The sequence below is a fragment of the Phascolarctos cinereus genome, unplaced genomic scaffold (assembly GCF_003287225.1).
Source record: "Phascolarctos cinereus isolate Bilbo 61053 unplaced genomic scaffold, phaCin_HiC Scaffold_5;HRSCAF=322, whole genome shotgun sequence".
Taxonomy (NCBI): domain Eukaryota; kingdom Metazoa; phylum Chordata; class Mammalia; order Diprotodontia; family Phascolarctidae; genus Phascolarctos; species Phascolarctos cinereus.
The window spans coordinates 324,008,666-324,025,933 of NW_027555958.1; the positions used below are offsets into that span (position 1 = coordinate 324,008,666).

General features: G+C 45.3%; 1 protein-coding gene and 1 long non-coding RNA gene across 3 annotated transcripts; both read left to right on the forward strand.

Annotated features, from left to right (window-relative positions):
* Positions 1 to 8,607: 8,607 nt before the first annotated feature.
* Positions 8,608 to 17,258, forward strand: MSTO1 (misato mitochondrial distribution and morphology regulator 1). 2 transcript variants are annotated; one of them, XM_020991575.2, is made up of 14 exons: positions 8,609 to 8,744; positions 8,882 to 9,017; positions 13,727 to 13,796; positions 13,896 to 13,971; positions 14,349 to 14,403; positions 14,495 to 14,639; positions 14,733 to 14,850; positions 14,928 to 15,062; positions 15,173 to 15,325; positions 15,557 to 15,688; positions 15,776 to 15,960; positions 16,135 to 16,239; positions 16,555 to 16,667; positions 16,982 to 17,258. In XM_020991575.2, exons 1-14 carry the CDS (start codon positions 8,661 to 8,663, stop codon positions 17,194 to 17,196), a joined length of 1,722 nt encoding a protein of 573 aa, XP_020847234.1. In that variant the 5' UTR covers positions 8,609 to 8,660; the 3' UTR covers positions 17,197 to 17,258. The 2 variants fall into 2 exon arrangements, with proteins under 2 accessions (XP_020847236.1, XP_020847234.1); XM_020991577.2 differs by lacking the exon at positions 16,982 to 17,258 and having other exon boundaries at positions 8,608 to 8,744; positions 16,468 to 16,555.
* Positions 9,276 to 12,505, forward strand: LOC144457772 (uncharacterized). The gene is made up of 2 exons (XR_013487259.1): positions 9,276 to 11,353; positions 11,574 to 12,505. It is a non-coding gene; the product is annotated as an uncharacterized LOC144457772 (long non-coding RNA).
* Positions 17,259 to 17,268: the final 10 nt, after the last annotated feature.

The following is a 17,268-nucleotide window of genomic DNA, read 5'->3' on the forward strand; positions in this document are numbered from 1 at the left end:
TTCATTTATGGTTTGGTCAAATTTTGTTTTGTGTTTTCCTGAGATCAGATTTAAATATTCTATTTCTTATTGTTTTAATCTAGGGATTTTTTTGGGTAATAATTCATCCATTTATATTTATTATAAAATCTGTTGTTGTTATTGTTGTTGAACATACTCCTCTGGCTTTCAAATCTTTTTCCTCCCTTCTCCTCCCCACCCTCAACCCTTCTCCTTCTTCCTTCGTCTTTCCCCTCCTCTCCCTACCCTCCTTTCCTTTCCCTTCCCTGACTACCTCCTACCTTTCCAACCTTCTTATACTCCTCTACAGGTACTCTGCCAACCAGTGACACTGACACATTTGCTATCCCTTGTACAAGATACCTTCAACTCAGAGGGTTCTCATTGGCTATCCTCCATGCTCCAGCTGGGCTGTCTCCAGTCTTCCTGATCTGTATCTGGCCACTGGACTCAAATGGCTCCAGAGGAGAAAGTGAGGCTGGTGACTTTGCACAGCCCTCCCTCACTTAAATCCAATTCACTTGCCAGTCATGGCATCATTCTTCTTGATGTCATGGTCCTCTTTGAGAAAGAAGGACAAACCATAACCTGTGAGTAGTTCAAGTGTTGAGGTTTGAGATGCTGGGACCCCAAAATCACGACACGTGGGTCTTGGCCAGATGAATTCGACCCAAACCCTCTTTGAGCCAAAGACAAAGTTTATTAAAGATCCACCATATTGGCCAGACTCTTAAGGAATTTGAACATTTGTGAGCTATTGGCTAGATTATAAGAATCTGAGCCCTTGGCTAGGTTCTTAAGGAATCTGAGCACTCTAATGGAGACAAGATGGACCTTATATACAGAAAGACTGTAAGCTGGGGTGACTGGAGGAGGGGTCTAAGAAGGATATTAATGGGAGGGACTGGGAGGTAGAATGGGGTCTAGATAGGATCAAAAGTGGGAAGTGGTCATTGGGAGGTAATAGACAATGGAGGGCTGGGCTAGGTTAAGGGTAACCTAGAATTGGGAGATTGGGCATATGAGATAGTGAAAGGCCAGTTGATAGGATTATAGCCACAGGCCAAACATTAGAGACTTCCTTGATGAAGGAGAGTTCAAGGAGAGTCCCATAGACAAATGAGACCCAAATTCTTTTTGGGGTGAGGGGCAAAGGTCTCATCTTGGACCCATACCCCATCACAAGCCAAAAGCTGGGGACCCAACTGGCCATTTCCAGTTGGGCAACTCAGCTCCTCCTCTCTCCTCACCTCCTTTTCCCCCTCCCCTTCCCACATGTGTTCTGCCCAAAGGAAGATAATTTTTTTTTTTTGGCAAGGCAATTGGGGTTAAGTGACTTGCCCAGAGTCACACAGCTAGTAAGTGTTATATGTCTGAGACCAGATTTGAACTCAAGTGCTCCTGACTCCAGGGCCAGTGCTATCTACTGTGCCACCTAGCTGCATCCTAGGAAGGTAAATTTTGAAGGCTAAAACCTATCTAGATATCTTGGGGTTTGATGGGGTAATGGAACCTGGACCCCTAAAAGGGAAAGACCATGTCTTTGAAAGCAACCCTGTCCCTGAATTTTCCCATACATTTCAGCAGCCCAGATCACTGGTGCCTCTGCCCAAGGCAACTGGCCCACCCTAGCCCACCTAGATCACCTAATGAGCTTACTTAACATCCTTTCACTGTGTTCTTGGCCCATCCCAAAGTACTTGCATATATTTGCATATACCACTCCCTAATCCCATCTAGATTCTTTTCACTATCCTTTTTGTATATTAACACCAATCTCACCCTCATTAAATTTCTGGTTCACTAGGAACCTTGCCCACTCCTATTGGCTTTACAATAAACCTTGTCACTTGACTGGAAGATGGTTTGAGTGCATGAATTCATTCCAGGCAGAAGCTGCCCTATGCCCTGATATTTTGGAGTTCCCAGCAACCCCAAACCACATCTGGTTTACTGGCTAGATTTCCTTTCCTAGCCCGGGCCGCTAGGTGGTGCAGTGGATAGAGCACCAGCCCTGGAGTCAAGATGACCTAAGTTCAAATCGGGCCTCAGATACGTAACACGTACTGGCTGTGTGACTCTGGGCAAGTCACTTAACCCCAATTAACTCACCAAACAAAAACAACACCATGTCTTAAACCCAAACTACTCTGGCTCGACTTGGTTGGCCAACAATGGGTCCTTACCCCAGTACCACTTAATGGTTATTGTTTGAGCCCCCTGTGGCTTGGGGTGAATGTAAATAGTAATTGTATCTCTTTTGGGCAGAAACTCTGAGGGTCTGCCCCTCCCAGTTTGATTTTTCTTTTTAATTATTATTAAAGGGGCCATCCCTTGGCTCATTTCTTAAACAGCACTAATCACTGGGTGGGCTTTGCCTCAGTCAAAGTGAGAACTTGGAAAGACTTTAGTTTAAAAAGGCCAAGGTCTCCCACTGCATCCTGGGCCATCTTCAGTTGTCCTGATCTATATCTGGCCACTGGACCCAGATGGCTTCAGAGGAGAAGATGAGGCTGTTGACTTTATACAGCCCTCCCTTACTCAAAACCAATTCACTTGCAAATCATGGTATCATCTTCCTGATGTCACGGTCCTCTTCCAGAATGAAGGACAAACCTGATGAGGATGGGATCTAGACCCCAAAAAGTAAAAACCCTGGACTTTCCCCACATGGCCAAATCTCTGGTATTCTCCTGAGGCTATAATTCTATACCTCCCTATGGCCCCAGGCCACTTCCCACCTTTAATCCTATTTAGGCTCCATTCTCTCTTGGTCACCCCTGGAGTTCTATTACCTCATAAGGCTACTTGGCCATTCCTAGATCCCTCCCATATTCTTTCTGTATATGAGGTCCATCTTGTCCCCATTAAGATGCTCAGATTCGGGCAGAGTGAAAAGGTAGTCACTCTCACCCTCCCCTATCAACCTCTGAAAACCCAGAAAATATCACCCTAGGAAAAAAAACAAAACAAAACCCTGGAACAGCTGAACTGGAAGAAAGATGGGTAACAGCAGTGCAGCAATCCAGCAAATCTGTCTCCCAGTGCCTCAGCAAAAATAAGGGAAGCAGCACTACAAAGGGCCCCAGGCAGATAAGCACCCTGCAGAATTCATCTGAAAGGAGCTGAAGAAAACATCCTAGAGTCTTCCTAAAGTCCTAGCCTTGCTGATTCCAACCCAACACCTCCAACTGTCAACCAGGAGGAGATCCTGAAGCCCAGGCGGTAGAGCAGGCAAACACCCAACACCTGGACCTCCGAGTGCCTCAGTGAGGGTGGGGGAACCGGTGGAATCCAGCTCAGAAAAACACCAAGACCCACGTATCGTGATCTTGGGATTTCAGGACCCCTAACCTCTAGACCTCATCATACCCACAAATTTTTGGAGCATGCTCCAAATTCTCTCTCTCCTCATTTCCCCATCCTGGAGTTTCTGACTTCCTTCTAGCCCTCCAGTGATCTACAGCCCTGAGCTTTCCATCTTCTGCTGGGTGCAGCATGTCTACTAAGGAAAGGCCACTAGGGATTAGGCCAGGCTTCTCCCATCTGCCTCAAAACAACCACTTCCAGCTGTACCAGTACAAGGCATCTTCTACCTCCTGCTGCCAGCCCTATATTCCAACTGTGATGTGAAGACTCTCCAGTGCAAAGAAGAACAACCTTCCTTCCTTTCAACTTCTGGCCTCCCACCTTCTGCTGCTCCAGTTCTTTGAAAATACAGGGGTGACACCCTCCACTCAATGAAAAACATTCTTACACGTGCCGTGGTCTGATGCCTACTGAGTGTGACGAGAGAAAGAATCGTGTGGGCCAGGTGGGAGATGTGAAGAACAAGCTCCGTTTATTAATCTGAGGGTAAGGGTTAATATATCTTTAACTAAAGCAACAATGTAATCTCAAAGGGCAACAACAAGCATATTTCTCATGGGACCATTAACTAGGACGTCACCTTGACCATTTCCTTAGCTCCTTGCAATCTCCAAGGGCATCCTGTTCTCAAGAGACAGAATAGAGAAGTGGTGAGGCAACATCCTGAGTTTTCACAGCCATCAGATAGAGGACAAGCTTCAGGGAAAACCTGGGCTGGCCTGAATCCTCTGACTCCTCAGAGCTGGCTCTCAACATATACCTACTCATACCCTTCACATCCCAGTGACTCTGGACTCTGATAGGTCATCATCCAAACGCTGTTCCGTACCCCAACCACTCAGCTTCTCATTCCAATCCCCCTCAATCTTGCCATGCCAAAGTATCATTCTAACTTCCCCCAGCCCTTCCACTGTGCCCTCTGGAATACCTGTTCCATAGGCAACAAACTTCACTTCATCTTAAATCGATCCCTCTCCCACTCCTTCCATGTGCTACCTCTTACTGAAACTTGGCTTCCCACAGCTTGCCTGGCCACCCTTCCCAGTACTGGGCGTACCTTCACTTATTCTCCTAGGCTCATTGGTCGAGGCAGGGAATTTGGAATACTCTTGGCTCTCCATTGCCACTTCCAGGTGCTCTTTTGGTATGTCTTTTGTCTTCCTCCCTCACTCAGTAGCTCCTCTTCCTTAGAGGTTGATGCTATTCATACCATCCAGTCAAAAGCTGGTAACAGTTGTCTACAGGTCCCAAGGTCACTTTCATTTCTTCTTCTATGAATTTCATACCTGGCTTATAATTTTCCCTCCTCACTTAACTCCTGCCCTTACAGTAGGGAACTTCAACATACATACTGATTCTTTCTCAAATACCCTAACTACTTAGTTCTTCAACCTACTCACCTCCCAAGAGCTACTCCTCCACTCCACCTCAATCACATACAAAGTTGGTCACACCCTTGATCTTGCTAGCATCCACAAATACACCACATCCATGTTCAAGAATTCTGAAATCTCCTTATCTGACCATAATCTATTGGCTTTTCACCTCTCTCTCTGCCTTCATTTACATAACTCCACTCTTCACCCCCATGACCTCCAATCACTTGACCCCTCAATTCTCTCCCAGGTCATCTCCCTTACAAAAGCCACCACTCTCTTTTCTTCTTTGCATATTGACTCCTTGGCCAACCAATTCAACTCTACACCTTCCCACTCTCTTGAATCCCTAGCCCTCTTAGCATATTGCCAATTATGCCCAGCCAAGCCTCAGCCTTGGATAACTCCCACCATTCATGCACCCTTTTCTCACCCACACAAGTGCTTCTGAATGAAGGTAGAGAAAATCACACAACCATTCTGACTGCTTCCATTACAAATTTATGTTGCATAACCTCCACTGAGCCCTCACCCCTGCTGGGCAGTCCTTATCAGCTCCCCATTCCACTCTCCATAGTAGTTCTTCCCCACCTTTTCATTCCTCCTCAAACCTTCCATGGCTCCTCTTCCTCCCACTCTCTCAGCTAAGAACCCTGCCTCATTTACTGTGTGCTCCCTTTTTCCCCTCTTCCTTGTCTCCTATCACTTAGGTTCTCCTCCACTACTGCCTCACATGATGAAGGGGCCTTACTCCTTACCAAGGCTAAAACTTCTGCTTGTTCGAGCAGTCCCATTCCATCCCCTCCCCTCCAATAGACTGTCCTCTCTGTCAACCCCACTCTTTCACTTATTTTCAATCTTTTCCTGTCTACTGGTGCATTTCCTACACTGCCTACACACATGCCCATGTCTCCCCTATCCTGAAAAAATCCTCACTTGATTTGCCCTCCCTGCTAACGCTGTTTTTATCTCTTCTGCCTTCTGTAGCTAAAGTCCTCAAAAAGGCCATCTACAATACGTGCCTCCACTTTCTCTCCTCTTAGGCCCTTAAAGTCTGGTTTCTGAACTTATCATTCCACCAAAACTACCCTCTCCAGAGTTACTAATGATCTCTTAGTTGCCAAATCCCCTTTTCTCAATCCTCATTCTCCTTGACCTCTCTTCAGCCTCTGACACTGTTGATCACTCTCTCCTCCTTGATGTTGGGACACCATTCTCTCCTGGTCCTCCTCCTACCTACCTGACCATTCCTTCTCTGTCTCCTTTGCTAGATCCTCCTACAGAGCACACCCTCTAACGAGAGGTGTCCCTCAGGGTTCTGTCCTGGGCCCTCTTCTCTTCTCCCTCTACACTACTTCATTGGGTCATCTCATCAGCTCCCAAGGACTTAATTACCATCTCTATGATGAGGATTCTCAAATCTACCTATCCTGCCCAAGTCTCTCTACTGACCTTGCATCTGCAACTGCCTTTCAGACAGGAGACATCATAAACTCAATAGGTCCAAAATAGAACTTATCTTTCCCTCTAAACCTTCCCTTCCTCCTATCTTCCCTATTACCATTACACTATCCTCCCAGTCTCTCAGGCTCACAACCTAGGGGTCATCCTGGATTCCTCACTATCTCTCACCCCCCATATCCAATATGTTGCCAAGGCCTGCTGATTTTACCTTTCAACATCTCTGGTATATGCCCCCTTTTCTCCTCTGACACTGCCACCACTCTAGTGCAGGCTCTTATCTCCTCATACCTGGATTATTACAGTAACCTCTTGGAGGGTCTGCCTGCCTCACATCTCTCCCCACTCCAATCCATCCTCCACTCAGCCACTAAAGTGATTTTCCTAAAGTGCAGGTCCTGATTATATCACCCCACCCCCCTCAATAAACTCTAGTGGCTCCCTGTTGCCTCCAGGAGCAAATAGGAAATGCCCTGTTGACATTCAAAGTCCTAAATAACCTAGTCCCCTCCTGCCTTTCTAGTCTTCTTATACCTTCTTCCCCAACATATACTTTTTAATCTAATGACACTGGTCTCTTGGCTGTTCCAAAAACAAGACACTCCATCTCTCAGCTGTGGGCATTTTCTCTGGCTGTCCTCCATGCCTGAAATGTTTCCTTGCTCTGATCTAACTACTGACCTCCCTTACTTTTAAGTCCCAAATAAAATCTTGCCTTCCACAGAAAGCCTTTCACAACTCCTCTTAATTCTAGTGCCTTCTCTCTTTTAATTATTTCCTCTTTATGGCTTGCCTTGTATATATTTGTTTGTATGTTGTCTCATGCTCTTTGAGGGCAGGGACTGTCTTTTGCCTCTTTTTGTATGTCCAGCATTTAGCCCATAGTAGGCAATTATTAATACATATTGATGATTGATTGAAGACCCAGCTAAAATTCTACCTTCTGCAAGAAGCAATTCCAGATTCCCCTTAATGTTAGTGCCTTCCCTATCTTTATTATTATTCAGTTTATCTTGTTTATATTTTGTTTGTACATAGTTATTTGCCTGATATCTCTTGCATCCTGGTGGACTCCTTAGAGTAGGCACTGGGTGTTTTTGTTCTTTCCCTTTCTTCAGGGAAGACATTTTAAAACTACTTTTTAAAGTACTAAGTATCCTTAGTACTTAACTGTGGTTGGCACATATAATAGTTGAACACTGATCATTTTCTGACTTTTTGCTTGCTCTGCTTGGCTCCAGAAGCTATAACTGGGAAAAAACCAAGTGGGTGAATGTCAAAAGAAGAAAGTTTAGTCTCCATGTTGGGCTAACATCATATCCTAACACTTCATATCCTAACTATTCAAAAGCAGATTGAACCTCATTGAGAAGCAGTGGATTCTGCCAAAAACTGTATGACCATTTGTCCATCGAGTCATAATGCAGATTTTTGGGGGATGGGGGGATGGGCTGGACTAGATAGCCCCTGAACAGCTTTTTATTTGTGGGATTTTATGATTTTCCCGGATCAAGGTCCTGTAGGGAGAGAATGGAATAAAGGCAGTATTACCTTTAACGAGAAGGAAGATCACTGTATCCTCTAAGACTGGAGAGGAGAATCGATGGGAGGACATAACTGAAAAATTAAGGAGATCTCCATCATCTCAGTAGAGCTGGAAGTATGTGCAACAGGAAGGACCCAGGGCTGAGCCTACTACGTGCCAGGCACTGCGCTATGTGCTAGAGACACAAGGGGCTCATCCTCCAACATGCAAACAACGATGCACAAGCAAACAGAAAACTGAAGATAATCTCAGAAGAAGGCATTAAGATTAAGGAGGGCTTGCAGAAGGTGAGATTTTAGCTGGGACTTGAAGGATGCCAGGAGGCAGAGATGAGGCTGGAGCGCAGGGCTTCCACTCGCTTCAGTCGCCCTGGGTTCCCCGAAAGACAAAGACGAGAAGGGTGTGTTGGGGCGGGGTGTCAGTCAGGTGAGGGCTTCCCTGGTGGAGGACATCCTAAAGGTCAGTAGAGACTGAAGGACAGATTGGAGCCTTCGGGCAGGAAACACCTTCAGGACCAGCCGCTAAGCAGAGGAGGTGGCGGGGTGTTTCTGCCTACTGGGGTCGCACGGAGGTGCCAGGTAAGAGCTTCGAGGCAGGAGCTGCGCCTGCGCCGTGCGCCTCTTCTCCGGGGCTCAGACCCGGGGAGTTCCGCCTCACGCCTGACTAATAGGCTCCAGGGGAAGCCGGATTGAACCACGCGCAGAAAAGGGGCGGGACCGACCCACAGTGAGGCAGGTCGGGGGCGGGCAGTTCACGAGCGCAACGAATCGTTGCTTGAAGGGGGAGGGATAAGGGTGTGGGCCAATAGGGCGAGGCGGGACCAGCACCACCTCCGGAAACAGCAGGCCAATCGGCGCGGAGAGGCGGGTGGGCCGAAGAGGCTGCTGGGGAGGAGTCGGTGGAGCGGGATGGCAGGCGCGGCCCGGGAAGTGCTCACTTTGCAGCTCGGACACTTCGCTGGCTTCGTAGGGGCACACTGGTGGAACCAGCAGGTGAGCCCCTACCCACCCTGACCCATACCCCTGTGCCGGTAACGGGATCCCCAAACTCCAATCTCCGCGGCCCCGCTGCCCCAGCCGGCTGAGGGCCTGTGACTGTACCGGACCCAGCAACCCCCGTCCCTCCACAGGATGCTGCGTTGGGCCGCTTGGCCGGAGCCAAGGAGCTGCCCGAAGAGCTGTGCCCCGATGTTTTGTACCGGGCGGGCCAGACCTTGCATGGCCAGGAGACCTACACGCCCCGCCTCATCCTCATGGACCTGAAGGGTGAGCTGTGCCTCCCAGAACGGGGGTGGGAATAAGGGACCTGCGCCTCAAGATACCTTCGAGCCTTTTCTTTCTGTGGGCCCCTTGAACGCTTCTTTGTAGACCCCCCAGCACTCTGTGGGAAGCCAGATTCCCAGCAGGCCATGGAGCTCCAGCCCTTCCACGAACTAGCTGTGGGACCTGGAAAAGTTGCTTTCCTTCTATTGGGCCTTAGTTTCTTCGGCTGCAGAATGAAGGCACGGACTAGATAAGGTGATCCATCAGGTCTCTTCCAAATCTTATGTTCTGATTGAGTGTCAAACTGGTTCCAGTTTTCTACCAATTAAGCTTTTCCCATAGTCACAAACAAGTTTTTCTGTGCAGACCCCACCCTCCCTCCTTCCAGGTACCTTGTTCTTCAGACCTCCTTAGATGACACAAACATCTTTTACCTGTAAGTATTTGATATTTACAGATCAGGGAGAATTTTTCAGTGATCTAAGTAGAGTGAACCTTATTTGAGTTTCTGTTGAAGCTCACAGTGCTGGCCTACCTCCTAAAAGAGAAGGTAAGAGAGCTTAAGGAATTACTCTTTTATTTTGTGGATTGCCAGGGAGAATGAAGTATTCATTTAAAATTAAAAAAAAAATCAAGGGGTGAGTTAAATATTAAAACAAAGAAAGAAAAGGCTCTGGAGAGGAATTCTGACCTGTATCAAGAAACTGAAGGGTGAAAGAATGTGAGGAAGGAAAGAGGAAAAAAACTTCCTACAAGCTTGGAGGTGACAGATGGGAAATTCTTCCTGAAGAGAGAACTGGACCATCCAAAGAGGAAGATGCTTCTCATCCTCCAAGGAATTGAAGATTAAAAAAAACCACAGCTGCTGATAGATGAGATGATCCTGTAAGAGTTAGAGAAAGTTGACAGGAGTAAGTAGTACTTATATCCGGTCTGAGGAATTTACAGATAGCTACTTAGTGATCCAACAATAGAAAAAGTTCCCTAGTATTCCTTGGGTATTTAGAATGTGGCAGAGAATGTCTTAAGACTTATCAGAGCATGTGAATTATTACCCACCATTCATGATTCACACAGGCTGATGTGATATTGCCAAGTGGAACTTAGAAATCCGTGCTAAAGATTATACACAAAAGGAAACAAAAGACCTAGGAGCACACACAGAGGTTTTTTGTTCGTTTGTTCTCAACCATGGCTACCAATCAAAGGCAAGGTCTTCCAAAGAGAGAGATTTGGGATGTGAACAAAATGGTGTCTGAGAACAGGCATATAAAATAAATATAGACATCTAAAATATAGAAATGATGGATCCTTGACCAGGGATGAAATGTATCCAATGGGAGCTTGTAAAAAGGTATTTGTTTAGAGTCTCCCCAATTTAATCAAAGGCTTTTAATTAAAAAGGAGGAAAAAACTTCTTGGATATATACAGTATAGGAAGATGGCAGATACATATACATGAATTCATGGAAGATAACATCTAAGAAAGGAACTAGCAATAAAACCCAAGGCTTGTGATGTCAATATGCAGATATACCAAGTATGGGTAAAGGGCAAGGGGTGGCTGGATGGTACAGTGAATAGAGTGCCAGGCCTGGAGCAGGAAAATTTATCTTCCTGAGTTCCAATCAGGACTCATATATTAGCTGTATGACCCTGGGCAAGTCACTTAACCCTGCTTACCTCAGTTTCCTCATCTGTAAATTGAGCTGGAAAAGGAAATAGCCAACCATTTCGGTACCTCTGCCAAGAGAACCCCCAAATCAGTTGGATGTGACTGAAAAACTGAACTAAGTAAAAGGCAAGGTGAACTAGAGATCCTCATGCAACGGAGCTATTTTGATATAGGTATTATTTAAAGTTGGTGGGATAAGTAAAAATACTCATCTTTCCATGCTTCTCTGAATTCTCCATATTTGTTTCTTATGCAGCAGTAATCATTACATTAATGAAATATAATTTGTTAAGCTGTTCCTCCCAAAAGCCCCTTTGTCTCCTGTTCTTTGATGCCACAAAACGTTCTGTTACTGTTTCAGCATGGATGGGATTGTTCTTTGTCCTCTTTGGTCATATACCTAGCCATAGCATCTCTGAGTCAAAGGATATGGACATTTTGGTCACTTTATAATCACAATTCTAAACTGATTTCCAGAATGACTGTGCTAATTTACACCTTCAATAGCATGTGATTATGCCTGTCTTTCCATAGCTCCTCCATTGTTGATTATTTCTATCTCTAGTCACTGCCAGTTTGCTGGATGTAAGGTGAAACTCCCATTGTTTTGATGTGTACTTCTGGTCTTAAGTGATTTGGATCAATTTTTCATATGGCAGTGAAAGTAAGTAGCAGAGAAGTGTTTTTTTTTTAAAGCATGAAATTCCCTGTAAGAATAGTGTTAAATAGTGTTATTGCTAAAGCAATACTGGGGAAAAGAGAAAGATTAAAGGAGGAATAGGACTACTGCTTTTTGGGATGGGACTGTGCTTATGGAAAACAAAGAGAAGGTAGTGTTGCTCAACTATGATTTTGCTTTTTTTTTTTCTTTTTTTCTCTGCCAGAAAGAAACTACCTGTAAAGGGTCCTTCTAGTTCCAGGTCTGGTAATGATAGACCAACAAGGGATTCAAGGGGGCTGATAAGTTAGGGAAGAAAATAAGAGCATCTAGTTGCCTTTGATTTGTCATCAAGCCCAAAAACTACATCAAAAGGAAATAAAAAATTGGCAGACAAAATTGCTAAGACATCGTTGGTGACCTCTGAAAGACTGTGGGGATCACAGGGATCCTGCAGAACTGGAGAAGGGCAACAACAGTTGTCCTGATTTTCAGAAAAAGGAGAATGGAGCCTGTATATGACAGATCAGTGAGCTTGATCTTAATTCCTGGACAGATTTAAGAATGTATTATTAATGACTGAAAAAAAAAAAGATGCAGGTAATGCTAGACAAATTTCATGAGGATGTTGTAGATATAGTTTGTCTAGACTTTAGCAAAGCATCTAACAAAGATTCTCATGCCTTCAGGTATTTGATAAATATCTGTAGAATTAATAATGAAATTCTTGTTGAAATTCTTATGAAAAGGAGGGAGAAATGTGAGCTAAATGATAGTGCATGTAGGTGGATATGAAACTGGTTGGGCAGAAGCCAAGTGTAGTCATTAATGATTCATTGTCATCTTGGGAAGTGGATAGCTGCAGGGATTTCTACTTGACCTTGTTATACTTAAAATATTGTTTTTGATGATGGGGATCAAGGCACAGATAGTAGGTATACTTTACAAATATGTGAATTTGCACAAAGCTGAGAGGGATGGCTAACACATTAGATGATATATTCAAGATCCCAAAAGGTCAATCTGACACACTATTAGATATTTTTTTTCTTCTCTAGGGGGGATATCCTTTGTAGATGGGGATTTCTATGTTTGTTGAAAACTTGTATCAAAATCAAATATATCAACACTAATTAAAATTTTTTTGACAGTCTGGAATGAGTTGAATCTAAAGTGTAAAAGTTCTTAAGTTTAAAACATCTTCACAAGTAAAAGATAAAGTTTCACCAAAGAGCGATTTGTCAGTTAAAAATTTAGGGGTTTTGATGGATTGTAGGTTCAGTATTGAGCCAACAGTGATGTCACTCCGAAAAGATAACTGACTTGAAGCTGAATTGAGAGGTATTGGGTCCAGCAGGAAGAAGGTGATAGTGCTAATGTACTCTAACCTAATAGAGTGTTCGGAAAATAGCAACCAGGATGGGGAAGTCTCAAGATCATGCTATAGAAGAATCAGATGAAGGTACTGGGAATTATTTAGCCTAAGGAAGACCAGACTTAGAGGTGATATGATAGACATATTCAAGCATCTGAAGGCTGTTACATGGGAGAAGGATCATATTTGTTCTACTTGGCCCCACAACGCAAATACAGGAGTAGTGGTGGAAACTGTAAAGAGATCATTTTTGTTCAGGTCCCTTAACAGTCTTAGGATTTAAAAAAAAATGTCCTCCCTATTGTCTGCAGATGACCTACAAGTATTCTGCATACCATTCATGTTCAGTCCAGGGCAGTGACTCACCAGGTAATATTAACTGTGCAGTATTAAGGAGTTTCAGTATGGTCATAGGATTTAGAGGCAGGAAGTATAGAGATCCCGCTGCTTCTTTTTGTGAACTGAAATGCAGAGGAAGTGACTTGCCCAGTATCATGGAGTATTGTGGGTAGTCCTCCAACTCTGGATCTTGAGTGCTTTCCACCACCCTATGCTACCACTACAAAAATGGTGCTGATACATTTATATAGTGCTTTAAGTATTTTTAAATTCATAATAAAGCAGCACCTCCCCCTCCCAAAAAATCCCTCTGACACTGTAAAACACCCCGTCTGTAGATGAAGAGAATGAGGTGTATAGAAGTTCAGTGACTTCTCTAAGGTATGTACAGAGTTGCTTCTGAGCTGTAGTTCCAGCTGCCACTGGTTTAGCTCATTGGCTACTCACAAGAGACCCAACATAGGTCACTTCTTATAGCTATACAGCTAACAAATGGCAAGTTTGGAGCTCTTCCTACTGAAGTGTTCGTTCCACTAGACCACCTATCTGAGAAAGATTCCTCAAGCAGTTTAATATAGAAAAGAGATGTGGAGCAAAGCTCATGTAGGAAAAGGCACCTGGGCTACCCTTAGCATCTGTGTACCTCTGCCCTTCTCTCCCCATAGGCAGCCTGAGCTCCCTGAAACAAGAAGGTGGACTATACCAAGACAAACACCTGGATGCTGCTATTGCTTGGTGAGGGATGAGAAAAGGGGGGTGGGCAGGTTAGGGGACTGCAGCCTTAAAAAAGAGGAGTCTCAGGACCATTGGCCCTGGGGCCAATCTTTATTTCAGGCAAGGTAAACTCACAACCCACAAAGAGGAACTACAAGCCAAGAACCCCTTTCTACAAAACCTTCTGAGTGCAGAGGTGAGAGGTCCAAAGCCCAGAAATAGGTTGCTTCCCATTTTAAGAACAGTGTCTACATTATAGTAGCGAATCTTTGACTTCTTGTTTGTACCACTTCAACAACCAATACGGCATGACTTGACCCATTAGAAGCAAAGGAAGCATCCTCAGTTACCCCAAAGTGACGTAGTTTATTTTACCTTACCGTCCACGCTTTTGTTTGTATCCAACAAAATTTGAGAAAGCAGTTTACATTAATGGGTGATTTTTTTTCTTTGGTTATAAATTAACTCCTTTCAATAATTTTAGATGGCAAGGCACACTAAGGCTTGCACTGGTAATGCCAACTCTTCCCTAGGATGAATGGGGTTAAGTGTGGATTTTGTTACTTCTCTTAGGGAGTGATGAGTAGTGATGGTGTCTGGAGAGTCCAAGCATTTCCCAGTGGTAAAGGTGAGATCTTTAGCAGAGGGAGAGGAAGTAAACTGGGCAACCAGACCCCAAAGCCTGTTACAAAAGCCTTTCTTCCCCACTTCTTCCCCAGATATTCCATCACTTACCAGAGCCTTTCCCTCCAACCCTAAATCACTAATCCCTCCTGAGGGCAGCATCAAGGTCTGGTCTGACTTCCTTCATGTGCAGCTACACCCCAAAAGTATCTGTATTATCCAGAAGTACAACCATGATGGGTATGAGGGCCCTGGGAACTGGTGGAAGTTTGCCTAGATCCCCATCTATGGCTGGAATAGCTCTTGCTGAGTCATGGGGTTTGTGTTTGGTAGGGAGGCAGGCCGTCTAGAGGGCTTTGGCCAAGGTGAAAGCCTCTTACAGGAGCCTACCTACTTGGAAGAGCTTGAAGACAGACTACACTTCTATGTGGAAGAGTGTGACTACTTGCAGGTATCTGAGGGGCTAAGTGGGCACAAGGGAGGGTCTATGTCTTCCCCATCAGTCAATAATCTTTCTTCCCTGTCAAGGGTTTCCAAGTCCTGTGTGACCTCCATGATGGCTTCTCTGGCCTAGGAGCTAAAGCAACAGAATTGCTTCAGGATGAGTATGCTGGACGGGGAATCTTGACTTGGGGGCTACTCCCTGGACCCTATACTCTAGGGGTAAGTGATACAGAGAAAAAAGTAGCCCTACTATTTTGCCCCCTGAAGGGTCTGTATTGAGAGAGGTGAGAAAGGTGCCATTAGCACCATCCTTTCCTTTCTTCCACTAGGAGCCCCAGAAAAACTTCTATCGTCTCTTTAACACAGCCCTAGGCCTGGTGAACATCGCTGCTCACAGCTCACTTGTCTGTCCACTGTCCCTTGGGGGCAGCCTTGGGCTTCGGCCTGAGCCCCCAGTCACCTTTCCACATTTACGATATGATGTAAGTCTCTCATCTCTATGTTCGGGGATCCAGTTTGTTCTTTACTGGGAAAGAGAGGAATTCTAGGCCACAGGCTGAAAATAGAGCATACTAGATCCTATTCATCATACTTATCTCTGCCTAGCTAGTTTCCCTACCCCTACCACCACTACACTGGATACTTGACATTTGCCTTTATCGGACTCCAGTAGCCAGGTAGTCCTCTCTAATTATTCCTTTTCCTTTCTTCAGGTCACACTGCCCTACCACAGCAGTGCTCTCCTGGCTACAGCTCTAGACACGATCACCGTCCCCTACCGACTGTGTTCCTCCTCAATTTCCATGGTGCATCTGGCTGACATGCTGAGTTTTTCTGGGAGAAAGGTGTGGAAACCCAACGGGGAAATCTAGAAGTGATTAGCAAATAAAAAATCAAGGGACCCATAACCTGATTTTCTTCTCCACTTTCAGGTGGTCACAGCTGGAGCCTCCATCCCTTTCCCAGCGGCTCCTGGCCATTCCCTTCCAGATACCTTGGCCCAATTTGGAGGGACCATACCCTGTACTCCACTTTCTGCATGTGGGGAGCCAAGTGGCACCCGCTCCTTTGCACAATCTGTGGTCCTTCGGGGTGTGGACAAAACGCGACAGACCAGGTAAAGAATAGGAGGCATTTCCTCCCATCATTTATGCACAGCAGTTTGCGGTGGAATAGCATAATCTTTCTTCAACCATCCTCAGGGCTTTCAAAGTCAAGTTAGATTGGTGGCCCCCTTTTCCTTATTTAACTCTTTCTGGATAACAGTAGTTTCTGTTGTTTCATTGGGCAGTCAGATCTCCCCAGGTACATCACCAAGTTCTCCACTCCATGCTTGCACCAGCGGAGAGGAGGTGCTGGCCCAGTATTTACAGCAGTTGCAACCTGGGGTCCTGAGGTATGTAAAATTTACATGCTTTCCTTCCCCCAATAATTTCTTGGCTTTAACCTGCTTCTTCACTTCTCCCCTTGCCAGTGTCATCCCAAGTCACTCCATTCTCTGGGCCTTAGATTCTGCATGTGCATAACAAGTTGGCTGTGATGTTCAAAGATCCTGTAAACTAGGTTTCTTAACTCTGTGCCCCATCATCTGTTTGCCTGACACATATTTTATTATACCCCACAGTCCTACCTAAGCAAGTCGATAGAGAAACGCTGAGTCATAAGCTTGGGTGAAAAGACTTTTTGCACAGAGAAAAAAATTTCTCCCCAGCTCCTCCCAGTTGCTGCTGAGTCCATGCAGGGTAGTACCTCCATACCCACGATTCTTCTCCTCACGACTCAACCAGCAGGGTTTGATTCTAGATGGCACCCACAATGGGACAGGTAAGAAATGGGACAGAGATAAAGACCTGACCCCAAAGGACACCAGCCCCTCCCCAATTCAATGGTATCTCCAACACCACCACAACATAGGTTCTTTAACTTAAGACTCTGTCCTATTAGAATGAATTCTGTCATCCATGGGTAATGAGGAGGATGGTAGCCATCAACTAGGAAAAGGGCACAGAAAAAGACAATTCTCACTCTGCATTTTGTCTGGGGCTGGCCCATCCATTCTAGGAAATCAGATCTCTTCCTCTTAGAGACAGGGTACAGCTTGGGTTCTCTTACTTCTGACTCCACTGTCCCTCCTACAGCAGTGGAGACTATCCCTGTGCTCACTACACTGTGTTCCTCCTCGCTGCTACATCGGGCCTTGGGCCGCCTGGCTGGGGAACTGGCCAACCTTGACCTGAGACGCTGGGCCAGTTTTCTGGCAGCAGGTGTGGAACAAGATGACATGGAAGAAACCATACAGGAGCTGCACAACCTGGCCCAGTGTTACAAAGACGGAGATAGCCTCATAAACTGAGCCCCTTTCATGAACTGTGCAGCCCAGAGACGGAAAAATAAAATAGTTTTCAATAAACATGACTGCTGGGTA